This window comes from Canis lupus, chromosome 6 (assembly GCF_048164855.1).
Source record: "Canis lupus baileyi chromosome 6, mCanLup2.hap1, whole genome shotgun sequence".
NCBI classification, from domain to species: Eukaryota; Metazoa; Chordata; class Mammalia; order Carnivora; family Canidae; genus Canis; species Canis lupus.
Window position 1 is genome coordinate 38,794,141 of NC_132843.1, and position 14,337 is coordinate 38,808,477.

The 14,337-nt window shown below is 55.0% G+C and overlaps 1 protein-coding gene across 7 annotated transcripts in view; it reads right to left on the minus strand.

Moving 5' to 3' along the window:
* The window catches only part of KCNN3 (potassium calcium-activated channel subfamily N member 3), a 132,781-nt gene that overhangs the window by 17,244 nt on the left and 101,200 nt on the right, over positions 1–14,337 (minus strand). For all 7 annotated transcript variants that reach the window (XM_072829590.1, XM_072829591.1, XM_072829589.1 and 4 more), the window contains 2 exons: positions 10,324–10,465; positions 3,809–3,919 (listed from right to left, as the gene is read on the minus strand). In XM_072829590.1, coding sequence (XP_072685691.1) covers positions 3,809–3,919; positions 10,324–10,465 — 253 coding nt within the window. The remainder of the gene's footprint in view (positions 1–3,808; positions 3,920–10,323; positions 10,466–14,337) is intronic.

The following is a 14,337-nucleotide window of genomic DNA, read 5'->3' on the forward strand; positions in this document are numbered from 1 at the left end:
ACCCTCACCACCATGCCCAGTTCTCAGGAGCTGATCGCTCTAGGAAACCCTCAGGGTTGTGGCTGGGCCATATGCAGGCCTGAGAATATGCAGCCACCCTAGCTTGGACACAGTTTGCTGTTGCACACCCACACTTGCCCGTCTCTGGATCTGAGACTCGTCCCTGAGATTTCCCTCCAGCTCAGAAGCTCAGTGTTTGTAGGACTCTTACTAAAGAGAACCTGTCCCCAATCTGTCCAGAGCTCTGTGACCGAGACCATTTATGGGCACTCTCTGGGGAGGATTAGTATTTGGTAACTGGTCAATCGATTACTGGGTAAGTTTTGAAGAGATTAAGATCTGTGATGAGTAAATCCTTGAATTTGCTGCTGGAAGAAAAGGGTTTTTTTCCAGCAGGATTTGATAAAACTTTCACATATGCTCATAAATGAAAGAAAAGGTTTCTTTAGCCCTGATCAGTAGGTCCAAGGAAGGGTAAGGGTGTGAGTGGGTGGTGGGTGATATGTTCACAGCTAAGTCTTGGAGCCTAAGGGGCCCCACAGGGAAGGAAGCAAAGCACAGGAAGACTGGGGTCAGGAGGCCATGACAGGACATGTGATGGCATTCAGTGTGGTGAGCGGAGACCCGGAGAAGCTGGTGTGCGGGGACAGGCAGGGCAGGGTCGGAGAGCAGGCTCGGGAGCTGCTCAGGCCCTGTGGGTCCAGAGCACACAAGAGTCCCCAAGGCCATAAGTTCCCAGCCTGGAGACCAGGGAAGTCAGAGGGAAGGAACAGGGGTAGGAAAGACAGGGTTTTCTTTTGGTTTCACTCATTGACCTCGTGGGGAAATGTGCTCAGATAAAGTATTTGGGGCAAGAACCCCTTATGGCAATGATAAGAAGACACGACCCCCAGCTAGCGGTGCATGTGGTGCCACCTGAGGTCCCACATGGAGAGCCAACCCAGGAAATAGAACCCTCGTGTCCGTGCTGCTCTGTGGGCCACGTGTCTGTGGGCATCCCGCCCTGCCTTCTGGAAAGAAGAGGTGCTCTCCGAGGGCAGGAACCACCAGCACCCACCATGGTGTCCCTGGAGCAGAACTTGGCATCCAGCAGTGATCTGGGGATGGGTATGTTTAGTCACATAAAACAGAGGGATGGGGACATGGGGCATCGTGTGGGGGCAAAAACAAGGTCCAGTATCTCTTTTATGGCTCCTGTGTGTGGCTTCTGCAGCCCAGCAGGCAGCCAAAGGGGACTGTTCTGGAGTAAAAGCTCCTGGGTGATTGTCTGACTGCTGTGAATGCAGGAAGACATTGCCCTGGACTTGACAAGCCAACCGAGGGACAGAAGGAAAGCTGTGGACCCAGGAAAACCAGAAACTGAGTCCCTGCGCTGCAACACCAGCCCCTCTCTGCTCACACAGGAAACACACAAACCCATGTGACTCTAACGGCCAAAGCAGGGCTGCAGCCTTTACGGCAGCATCCGACCAGCAGGACAGACGAACACCAAAGTCTGAGAGTTTTTATGATGAATAATTACAATCCTTCTCTCTCTCTCTTTGCTTAGGTGTTTAAAGAATTAAGTTTGCGAAATTTGTCCTAACAGAATGCTTTTCTCTTGAGATACACTAATGTCAGCTCCTGAGAAGTTGGCGACGATGCCACAGTGAGTTCCTGCGTGACTGGGTCTTTCTCTGGTGCTTCACTAAGCTGTCACAAGAGGCTGTGCTCACCACTGCTGGGCCCCAGGCACGGAGGGGATGGGGACCGAGCTGTGGGCCCCAGGGAGCAACTCCCTCAGGAGGGCTGAGCCCAGCGCTCACGAATTCACCGGCACCTTCCTTCCAACCAAGGTTCTGGAGAAGAACCTCTGGAAGCTTTGAGAATCCTTGATCTGTAAAAGCCGCGTTGCATAATTGGTCTCGGGGAAAAGACATTAAAGGGACATTTTGGCAGATTTATGTGTTCTCAGAAAAGTGAGATATATGAGTTGAAAAGATACCTGGCGCTCACAGATGAGCCAAAGATATTTGTTGATTTGGTTTTCAGACCTACTTTTCAAAAAGTAAGTGGCCTTGAGCAGGATTTATAGGATTATTTTTGAACGATGGAAACTGGTGACCACGGGGTGCACTCCTTCCACAATCAGACTACAGACACTGTTTATTTTCCTGTCCTGTAAGAGAACCGGCTTTCCTTGGCTTTGTTTCCCTCTACAATCTGACTCATGGGTGGAAAATGGAGGAAGCGTGGGAATGGCATGAAATATAAAGTATATCTTGGTTTCACAAAGCAGGGCCGAACAAGTGTGCATGTGTCTGCTGTAAGGAAACAGCTTCCGGGAAGGTGCTAAAGGCAGAGCCGTGCGCCCTCACCTCTGCCTTGGTGCCCACAGGTGTCCCCACCACTTTAATAATTTGCTCAGTGCTGAGCTGGACTTGCATGCATATCAGATGGCTGATGGGAACTGTTGGGTCACAGTGTTCTGGGTAAATCCCACACGGAAAGCTGCAGGAACAGCCTCAGTTCTGCCACCTTGGTGCTAAATGACGCTGTCTGTTGGACAGCAGACAGCTGGGCCACAATGTGCCATGTCCAGCCTCCTGAACATCAACGAGGCTAGGATATTTGCCTGGGACCATTCCTTTTCACACCTGCGGAGCCTCTTCAAAGAATCCAATATGTGTAATCAAAGACCAGACAATCAAACCCCATAAATAATTCTGCTGAGAAGCGCAGAGCCTCAGCAACTGCTGGCCACCCGGGCTGCCCGCCTGCCACTGGCTCTCCTCCTGCCCCTGACTCTGTTGCCAACACCGTTTTCCTGCAACAGTTACCACAGAATATTTTCTCCAGTGTTCAAAAACCAGCATCTGGTTGCTTGTGAGTCCCCGAACACTTAAGTCCCAAATGAGGAAGACTGGCCTCAGCAGCCCAGACCCCAGCATAGGGTTGATGCTCCTCTCAGAAAGAGGAGTCTTGCAAGAAATCCTCTTGCTGACCTTTGTTTGGCTTGCAGCTCTAGAACATTCTCCATAAGCCAGTCATTAAGGAGCAGCTCCTGCTCTGCTCTTCTGGCTCTACCCCTGGAAGGACCTGTTTTTGTCTCTTCTCCGGCAGCCTTTTCATCCCGGACAGTTCAGCAGGTGGCAGACATCCAGCAGCTGACCCCTCTCCCCATTCTAGCACGTCTCCACTGTTCCTCCTCCTTTACCACAAGTGAGAACCATTATCCGGAAGCCTCAAAGGGGGATTGGATGATGACACTTTGATGAACATCATTTAAAAATGTGGGCTCTGCTGTGATGATCATCTTTAATGGTTTTTTAAAAAGAAATGGATTTAGACATAATACCATTTTTAAGACTCTACTGGCCTTCCTGAGGCACCTGGCTGGCTCTGTTAGAAGAGCAAGCGACTCTCAATCTCAGGGTTGTGAGTTCAAGTTCCACATTGGGTGCAGAGATGACTTAAATCAAACTTAAAAAAAAAAAAAAAGACAAGACTCTACTGCCCTTCCTAATGTTGTCTGAGCCTAAACAAAAACGCTGCCTCTCGATGGGTGATTGGTTCAGTGCCCTTTGGGGAGAGGGTGGGGTTACACCACCCAAAGCTATTGATTCAATTATCAGGAAAATTATTTGGTTGCCTGAACCACATGGTGATTTGGTAGAGGATGGGAGCCCAGGATGCGGAGACATTGCGCCCCCTAGATGCAGGCCATTCACAAGCGCCTGGGCTCCCTTGGCCCCTCTCCCGCCCCCAGTGAGAACCAGGGGGCTGTTTCCTTGTCATCGGCTCCCACGTTAAAACAGTGGTGTTTTACCCGTTTGGTGAGCTGAGTGTCCATCATGAAGTTGTGAACGTGCTTCTCTGCTTTGGTGAGTTCCAGCTTCCGGGCCACCACTGCCACCACGAGGGCAGTGCAGCCTGCACCCTGAGGGGAGACAGCACATGTGAGTACAGGGCAAGGTGAGCAGAAGACTGGGGGGCTCCAGGAGTGGATGCTCACCCTGATTGCCGCCCCCCGCCCCCACTCCCCACTGCCCTGGGAGGAGCTGCGGTGTCTTCGTTCTGGGACTGATCTCCCTCAGGGACCGAGTCTCCCCAGGATCAGCCGGTGGCTCATGGGGCAGGTGGGGCTGTGGCTCTGGGGACTTGAAACTAGTAGACAACCCCCCGGGCACCACAGGGCCACACAGGCGGGTCTGGGCAGCGGGCCCTCTTGCCCCCTTGAGAAGCCGAGCCCACTGGGGGCTCCAGACCCTGGGCCAGGAAGAGGGCAGAGCTCGGTGGCACCAGAGCAGGGCAGACACAGCTCCTGCCATGCAGAGTTTTCCTGGAATTATCTAACCGAGGCACAGTCCACCCTGACTTGCACCCCAGGGGAACACGGGGGGCATGAGCTCTGGGACAGCACTTGTTCCACACCCGGGTCTTTGTACCCAGAAGTCTGGGCTGTGACTCAGCACCAGAAGCCAGCTCCTCCTCAGCTCCTGCAGGGACTCCCCCTGCAGACACCTTGGGGACACAAGGCTCCCACCTTAGACCACAGCTTATGGGAGCCTGCAGAGCCCCAGCATTTCCCCGAGGCCCGTCCTGATTCTGCGGGGCGTACGGGGGTCCCACACGGGTCCCACAGAAGCTTCTCATTGGGCTGGCTGCAAGCCTGACCATCGGGGAAATGAGCACAGCACCACACGTTCCCACCTCCCCCCAAACAGAACCCTGCACAGCCCTGCACATCCTGCTTCCCTTCTGCTGGTGAGCTCAGGGACCCAGAGGTCTGTGCTCTGCTCACCCCTCTGCTGGGGTAGAAGTTAGTCCTGCCCTCACCCTGCCCTGCCTCACCCCTGCCTCACCCTGCTCTGCCCTCACCTTGCCCTGCCTTGCCCCTGCCTCACCTTGCCCTGCCCCTGCCATCACCCTGCCCCTGCCGTCACCCTGCCCTGCCTCGCCCCTGCCTCACCCTGCTCTGCCCTCACCTTGCCCTGCCTTGCCCCTGCCTCACCTTGCCCTGCCCCTGCTGTCACCCTGCCCCTGCCCTCACCATGCCCTGCCTCGCCCCTGCCTCACCCTGCTCTGCCCCTGCCCTCACCCTGCCCTGCCCCTGCCTCGCCCTGCCCCACCCCTGCCTTGCCCTGCTCTGCCCCTGCCCTCACCCTGTCCTGCCTCCTTCCTGTCTCCCTCTGCCCTGCCCCACCCCACCCTGCTCTTGCCCTCCCCCTGCCTCACCCTCGCCTTGCCTTCACCCTGCCCTTGCTCTGCCCTGCACACTGGACTGGATGGCCCTGCCTTCCCTCACAGAAGAGAGGAATAGTCTGAGACTCTAGATGCCAAACTGTAACTGCAGTTGCCAAAAGCCTGGGTTTGCACTTTAGGTCCCAGGACTAAAGGGCTCCATCAGTGATGTCTTTGGCTCATCAGTCTAACAGAATGGGTTAGAAACAGAAATTGGTGTTTTCAAAGGCACACAATCTATACTGCAGTATACTCCATCTCTAGCACGAGCTGGAAGGACTGAGTCTGTGAACTTCTCTGACCTCACCTTCCCCTCTTGTTCAGAGGGGGGCTGTGTTTTCTTGGCATCTGTGACTGGCAGAAGACTGTGCCCAATTTTCAAGGGATATGTATGGAATGTTGGATCCTTGGTCTATAGCTGTCATTGATTCAATCAAGCCTCCTCAAGCAAAAAATAGATTAAAAGAAGCTATCCTAGAGGGAAGAGGTGTGTTCCATTTCCCCTCAACCAGACCTAGTATGATCCCTCTCCCTCACAGGGAGTTCTGAATGTACTTTGGCTCAAAGCCCAAACAGAGGGACATATCACAGTGTTAAAAATGGGTCATGAGAAGCAGGGGCCATCCCCAGGCTCTGTTCTCCATCACCTCTCCAGGGCCCGGAGAGCTCCATTCCTGTCACCTCTGAAAGGGAGGGTGTGAGGGGAGTAGAGGAGGGGGTCCCCCACTCATCACACTGGGGATCCCACCAAAGGTCACTCATGCACCATCTTGGATGGCCAGGGTCCAGATGGAGTGTCACTGGCTCTCGCCGTGGCTCACAGCCCCACTGTTTGAATGCAGGGAACTTCTAATCAGAAGCCAGTGTTTTTGCTAAGGAACCATCTATTTTATAAGATAAAGATAAACTTCTGCATGGAAGCAGGAGGGTGGACTAGATTACATTTTCAATTTCTTTTGACTTAAAGATGCCAAGACTCCCTTGTGGATATTTCTCTGGAGGATGCTGGGCTCTTAACCACTAAGTCTAACTTGAATAGATAGCACTGAATACTCTCAACTTTATTTTCTTTTAGAAAAATCCATCATCTGGATGTAATTAGGGAAGTCGCCAACAATAAAGCCTCACTTGGTCATTTCCATTAAGAAGCAACCTTGTGAAGATGGGGTCAGAAAGTAGTGGGCAGCGTGCTGCAGTCCAGACTGCTGGTACAGTGTGCATGTGAGAAAGCAGGAGAGACGGGGGGTGGGGGTGGGTTGGGAGTAGAAGGGGCGCATATCGAGAACACAAGAGGGCACAGAGAGCAGACAGGGCACACACTCCAGCTGTAGCCTGAACAGCCAGGGTGGAGCCAGGGAGGAGGGAAAGACTTGGTGACAGGGTTCAGGGAGGAGCAGGCAAGACTTGAGGCAGAAGGTCATGGTCAAGGGGCATCTGGGCAGCTCAGTTCATTGAATGGCCCACCTCTTAATTTTGGCTCAGGTCGTGGGATCTGTGCTCAGCGGGGTGTCTGCTTGAGATTTTCTCTCTCTCTGTCTCAAATAAATAAATAAATTGAGAGAGAGACAGACAGAGAGAGACAGAGATAGTGAGAGCATGCACAAGCAGGGGGAGAGGCAGAGGGAGAGGGAGAAGCAGGCTCCCCCCTGAGCAGGGAGCCCAACATGGGGCTCAATCCCAGGACCCTGAGATCATGACCTGAGCTGAAGGCAGACAATTTACTGACTGAGCCCCCCAGGGGCCCCAATAAATAAATCTTTTTTTTTTTTTTTTTTTAAAGAAGGTAATGGTCAATTTTGACTCTTTGGTGGAGATGAAGGATGCACTAAGGAAGCCAGTTCCCCTGCCGTGTGCTTCCATAGGTGGTCTGATGATCACCTGTGTTCCTCTGGGACAGTGGCCCTCTCTTCAGGTGAGGTACCAGTGGGCAGGGCTGTGTCACAGCTGAGACAGGGCAGAGGGGCACGTTAGGGAGACCTCATGGAGCAGACAGGGGCAAGCAGCTGCCGGCATGACCCCTGTGGGGTCACACTACAGAGCAAAGCCATGATTCAGACTTTTGCCTTAAAATGTGCCCCATCCATGGGATCCCTGGGTGGCGCAGCAGTTTGGCGCCTGCCTTTGGCCCAGAGCGCGATCCTGGAGACCCGGGATCGAGTCCCACATCAGGCTCCCAGTGCATGGAGCCTGCTTCTCCCTCTGCCTGTGTCTCTGCCTCTCTCTCTCTGTCTGTGACTATCATAAATAAATTTAAAAAAAAATTAAAAAAAAAATGTGCCCCATCCTGAGTCACCGATGACACCTGCTGTGCTCCTGGTCTGCCCGGGCCAGCTCCTTCTTGCAAGGAAGGGGCCCATGGGGAGCAGGAGAAGGGAGCAGCCTGGGGCCAAGGAACTGCCAAATCATCTACAGCTTTGGTCCTCCCTCTTCTTGATTTCCAGAAACATTTTCCAGTGGGGAAAACCTTGGAATCTGGAAAAACAAGTATCCCAAGGCGGGAGGGATGAGGCGTTCTTAACTAAAGAGGCATAAAATAAAATAAGGCATAAATGATGGTGACAAATGGAGGAGGGAGGCCTGGAGGCTGGATTCTGCTCCTGCAGCAGACTCCATGTAACCGCTGGTGTGAAAGCAAACGGTGTTTCAGGGAGCAGCTCCTCTTCCCAAGCTGATGTCCTGCTGAGCCTCCTGGCAGAGCCATGGTCACCTCTCCCTCACCTTCCCTTTGCAGTCGCAGAGCATCTCCCCAGGCCCAGCTCAGCGTCCCCAGCTTTTACCTGTTTTCATCTCCAAACTCAGGAAGGGTTTGGAGCACAGGGCCAGTGCTGCCCAGCATCCTGAGATGGGGCTCCTACCCTGGCCCTGGGGGCCCCAAGCTCTCAAGCCCTGCGGGCGCTGCCCATTTTAGCTCTGGGGACTCTGATTGTGACCCTCTCCTGGTCTTTAGGGAAAGGAGCGGACAGACAGAGCTGCTGCTGTGGCCCAACCCCTGAACGCACTGGGTCTGGCCCAATAACCTGCACGTTGTTCAGACAATTACATACCCTGCTTAATGGTTGATAATTACACGGTTTCTGGGACTACCAGGAGAAAACAATGATTAAGACTATTTACAGCCCCTCCCCCATGGGCCCCTCTGGGTGTCAGGTGTCCATGGCAACCACAGGGTTGGGGCATGGGGAGCCCTACCTGTAGTGGGGGGCACTGACCTTGAGGGGTAGGTCAGGAGGCAAGGGAGAGGAGGGGAGGGGAGGGGAGGGGAAGGGAAGGAAGCAGGGGAGAGGAGAGAGGGCGGCAGGGGAGGGGCAGGAGGGTGGCTGGCAGAGAAACCCTCACAAGAATGACTCAGCTAGAAAAGTCACATCTGTTAGAAAATTGCCAGCGGGGTTCTTCCTGAGCTGACTGACCTGAGGGCTGCCACTGATGTGATCCTGGGGTGAAGCGCCTACAAAGATGCACACAGATTTACGCATGCATGCACCGTGGAAGGGCCTGGGCAGTGGTTTTGATATGGGAGGGTTGGCCCCTCTTCACCTGCCCTCTTGCCCCCATCACTCCTCCCTCTAGAGAACAGCTCTCCCAGCAGGCGCCGCAGACCCCTCCCCCCATAAGGGGCAGGCTAGGGAGGGAAGGATCCCGGGCACTGCCCATCTGGGGCCTTCCTGGATGGGGCACTGCTCCATGTGCAGGGGCCCGAGGGTGGGGGGTATCTATGGTAACAGGTCGCCCAGGGGTCTTTGCTCACCTGGCTAAGAGCTGGTCCTGAGGCACAGCCCAGGCCCGGGAGCCTCTAGGATGGGGAGGTGCTGGCCTTCTGCAGCATCTCACTCCTCTCTCGAAGTTAGGATCATTGCCTAGTGTGTGTTGGCAGCTGGACTGGAGCCAGACAGACTCCCACTGCGGAAGGGAGGTGTGTGTTCTAAGGCTTCCACTTGCCCAGGGTTTCCCAGGCCCTGCTCAGCCTTCTGCTTAACTGCTGCTCCGGGCCTGCTTGCTACCATGCACCTGTACCAGGCTCTGGGGGGAAGGGGGTGCAAGGGGAGGGCTGCAGGGGGTAGAGGCTGCAGGGGGAGGGGCTGCAGGGGGAGGGACTCCAGGGGGAAGGGCTGCAGGGGGGAGGGGCTACGGGGGTAGAGGGCTTCAGGGGGAGGAGCTTTAGGGGGGAGGGCTCCAGGTAGAAGAGCCTAGGGCTATGTCCAGGTAGGAAATGACTGTGCTGGTTCTCCTGCTCTGTTCTGAGGGGTCCACACTCGCACTCAGCCTCTTTGTCACCAAGATCAGTGCCAGAAGGGCCACTGGGCTATGGGGGGGGGCACCCCCCACTCCTGGAAAGGATTTAATGCCCTTTTTGCTGCAGGAATGAATCATTCTCTTTCAGAGGGAAAAGTCTGAGGGGCACCAGAAGGAAAGAATGGTCACCCACGTGCATGGGTGCAAGAGCCTCCCCTGGGGAGGGCTGTGGTGCCCTCGGGACCTGGAGCAGAGCTGCAGGGCTGCGCATGCCCACACCCCACAGCAGCCACCCTGGCTTCACAGCGCGCTCTCCCCTCTGAGCCTCAGGTTTCTTTCCCAAAAAGTGGTTCCAGGGGACTGTCTGGCGAGCAGCAAGGCCCAGCCCCACGGGCATCTGGCCAGTGCGCGGAGTTGGGGCACTGGGGCCTGTGGCCCCTCCCTGCTGCCAGCCCTGCCCTCTGGCCCCACCACAGCCAAGGGAGAGCACAGGGTCCGGGGGTCCGCCTCTGTGACCTCCAGCAAAACCTTCTCAGACATGGTGCCAAATCTGTGGGGTCCCAGGGCAGAAAGGAGGACAGTTAACTGCCAGCCCTGATGCTTCCTGGGGGCAAGCAAACACTGGCGGGGGGTGCGTGTTGGGGGTGCAGGGTCATGGCCCGGCACATCTTGGGGGGCCCTGAAGAGGCCCTTACGTATCCAGCACCGGAACATATTCCTGTGTTAGAGGAGGAAACTAGGCCTGTGAGCAGCATACGCCCTCCCCTGTGCGGGCGCCTGGCCTGGCAGACCCCTGGGCACCTCCACAAAGGCTCCACTCCTCGCAGCATCAGAGGGAGGGCGGGGGGCCAGGCGAAGGCAGGTACTCACCATGATGCCCGTGAGCAGACAGACGCCCTTCCCACAGTACGTGTGGGGCACCATGTCCCCGTAACCAATGGACAGGAATGTGATGGAGATGAGCCACATGGCGCCCAGGAAGTTGCTGGTGACGTCCTGCTGGTCGTGGTACCTGCCGAGGGGGAGACAGGACTTAGTTGCAGGAACTAAGGCCTGTGGGGGTGAAGGCGGTAGGAGAACCCGGACAAAGAAGGAGACGGGTCTTTGCTGCAGTGTAGACAGCAGGTGCCGGTGACCAAGGTGTCAGGACTCTGCCAGGCCTGAGCCTGAGGCGGCCCTGGTGCCAGACGCAGCCAGCTGCTCCCAGAGGCACAGCATACTCTAGATGCTCTTTGAGCGTGAGAAAAACAGCTTTGGATGAGATGATACAGGAATAAAGTTTAGATGTTCCCTGCCCAGTGACGGCCCGAGCGTCTGTGGATGTGACTGATCTGAAATCACAGGCTCCTGACCATTCCTATAAGACGGCCAAGTGGTCCCCAGGGCATAGACGGAGGTGGCAGCAGTGTTGCTCTCTTGGAGCTCTTTCCAGGGGGTGCTGGCCTCTCTGCAGAGGGATGGTCTCCCTTCTGAGCTGGATGGGTTCCCTGCTGTACGAGGGGCCAGCTGGACTGCTGCTGCCCTGTCCCCTCTGCCTGGGGCCAATTGTGCCCATCCTTTCCCTGCCTCCTCTCATCCCCACACTCCAAGCCCACTGTGTGCCAGGCTCTGTGCCAAGTGCTGACATACAAAGACGGATAGGACATGGCCCCTGCCCACAGCTTGGGAGAGGGCTGGTGAATATGCACACATTTGCACAAGTAGGTGGATGAGGCGCTTCCCTAACTGGAAAGAAAGGGCAGTGACCTTGACCCAAATGTGGGCAGGTTAGTCAGAGACTGGTCTCCAGGCAGGCCAGGAGGAAGGGTGTTCGGGCAGAGGAAACATCCTTATGAAAGGCTGGGGCTCAGCGGGCGTGTGGCAGTGGGCCTGGTTACACTTGGGGTGGCAGGACTGGTGAAGGTGTGTCCTTCCTCAGCATGTTCGCTCACAGGATCCACCTAAACCACACACCAGGGACTCTGCAGGATTCTATAACAGCTAGCATGTGGAGGTGAGATTGCCAGGTGGGAAGAGGCCAGAAGGTGCCAGGAGGGAGGTGCAGGGGCAGCCTCCATTACCACCGGAGCCCAGCCCGAGCAGAGTCCAGGGAGCACGTCGGTGGTGGGCTGTCCAACCCCAGCCTGAGGCCTGTATCAGCAACCAGACGTGGGTGCATTAGCCTTGCAAAGCTGTGTGCACAAGGCCAGGCGAGCCCAGAACTCCAGGGAAGAACAGGCGTCCCCTCCAGAGCTCTGCTGTAAGATGCCCCGCCTGCCCCCTCCTGTCTGCCCCACCTGCCCTCTCCTGCAGGCACTCTGGTTCCTGCCTTCTCCTTCTGTGTCTGATCGTCAGGCCATGCAGGACAGCGACGGGCAGGTGTGCCCACTTGGATGCCCAAGACAGAGCATGCCCTGCTCCTGCCCAGGCATACCCCCTCCTGCATGCTGCTCGACAGTTGCCATGGTGGCAGGCCCTGAGCTAGGGCCTGCGCTGGGCTGGCAGTGGGGAAGTCTTCCAGGAAGGTGGTAGACTTCGGAGTCTGTGGAGCAGCCGGTACCAGTGACAGACTGCATGTGGGGCATGCTTAAAAACAGCGCCACACTGCAAGCCCGCAATGTATACACAAATGTTGTGCACTTGTACAGAGTCAAGGTCACCAGATGGTCCTGAAATCTCAAGTCGGGTCTGAGGACAGCGAGGCTAGGGCGCAGGGCAGAGGGGATGTGAGCCTGTGGCCTCTGGCTCCAGCTCCACCTCAAGTGGCTCCAAGCTGCGGGCAAGTGACCAAACTGTGGACCCCAGCTTCCTGATCTGCCGATGGGAGGGCGTCGCCCACCAGCAGCACCAGCCCAGTGCTGGCGGTGGTCATCGTCGAGGGGCTGGTGTTGTCAGTCTGAGAAACAGCTACTGAAAGATCAGAGGGAGAGATTACAAGTTCAGGGGCGGAGTGCCAACCGAGGAGTGATGAGCCATCCACAAGTCTGGGCTGCAGCGCTCTTTGATGCAGAGCTGAAGGAAGGTACCGAAGGGCTGAATCCTTGGATGCAGAAGGGACACAAGGCGCTGAATGTCTGACAGACTCTTCCAGCAGCCGCCTATAAGAGTGAAGGTCTGAGAGGCCCGAGGACGTGCAATGAAGAGCCCAGGATACCGACTGTGGGGTCTGGATTTAATCTGCAGCCTGTCTTCTGCCGATGTTACTGGCATTGCCATGCTCGTGGGTCTTCATGGTCTCCCTCTCCTTGCAAACCCAAGGCTTAACCCAGTGTTGCTAGCTGCTCGGCAGCCCTCGGGACCTGGGTCTCCTGCTCATGCAGGAGTGGCCTCCAAGAGGAAGAAACAGAGCTCCGAGAGGGTATCAGCAGAAGGCAGCTGTCTTGTCGTCACCTTGATGTTCCACTTACTGTTTTATTTTTCTCCAGATTCCCTTTAAATTCTCATGGGTTTCTTTTTCATTCACACATACAGCCCTATGGGTGCTAACAGTGTGTGCTGGGGTTGAAGCAGGCTTCAAGGATGCCATTCACTCATGGCTTGTCACATGTGAGTGCAGTCTTCTTTGGGGGGCACGAAATCACCCACTGCCCTGCATGCAGCCCAGCAGGCAGGCATTCAGGAACCTCTGCAGGTCCGGGAACCCGGGGACTGAGGGCCAGGAGGGTGGGCAGAAGCAGTTTCCAAACCTTTTCACCGTTTTACAGCAGTTTACCCTGGTTACAAATCCATATATTCATGTCATGCTACTTTTTGCCACAGAGAATTTTTTGGAGAACCATGTTCTTTTCAAGGGACAAGGAGGAAAAGTGTCTTTTTTTAGTATTAATTTATTATTAGGGTGTGGACTATTTTTTTTCACTTTTTAATATTATGAAAGAAATTATACAGGCAACCATGTGACACTTGATGGCAAATTAAACACATATGCTCCTCAGACCCTTCCCCATGGCAGACAAGCAAGTGTCCCCAGAAACCTGAGGGTCTCTACTGTGAAAGACACAGACCAAGGCAGTGAAACCAAGAAACAGTCCTTTTGATCCCATGCAGACTGTTGGCAAGAAGCAGCTCGTGGGGACCCCGGGAAACGTGAGGCAATGCTGCACAAGGGGGCCTTTCTGGAAGGGCTGGGGGGGTGGTCAACGGAGGGCCTCCCAAAAGGCAGAGATGGAAATATGAGAAAATCACTGAACCCATCTACTAATTCAAATAATAATAGTTTCAGAAAGAGAATTGGAAGAAACAAGGAAGAGGAGAGAAGTAATCATTAAAGAAGTCATTTACAAATTTTTCCAGAGGGGATCCCTGAGTGGCTCAGCGGTTTGGCGCCTGCCTTTGGCCCAGGGCGCGATCCTGGGGTCCCAGGATCGAGTCCCACATCAGGCTCCTGGCATGGAGCCTCCTTTTCCCTCTGCCTGTGTCTCTGCCCCCGCCCCTCTATCATGAATAAGTAAATCTTACAAAAAAAATTTTCCAGAACTGAAAGACCTAAGTATCTAGATCGAGGGCCCCCTGTCAGCAGAGTGGATGGAAAGACTCACACTGAGGTACAGTATTGCGAAATTTCAGAGCATTGAGGGGAAAGGAAAGGAGCCATGAGGCTTCCAGAGCCAGTGAGGGAGGGAGGGGAGAAAAAGGGAGGGAGGGGGAGGTCAAACACAATGAATCAGAACTTGGGTAACTGGACCTGCTGACAGCAATGCTGGAAGCCAGCAGGGCCATGGAAGAAAGGTCTCAAAATTCTGGAGGGAAATCCTTCCCAAACCAGCTGGGGTATCAGTTAAATGTGCAGGCAAAGTGAGCACATTTTCAGATGTGCAGGACTCTCAGGGATTTGCATCCTCTGCACTTTTCACACGAAGCCACAGGAAGCTGTGTCAGCAGAATGAAGGAGTGATCCAAGAAGGA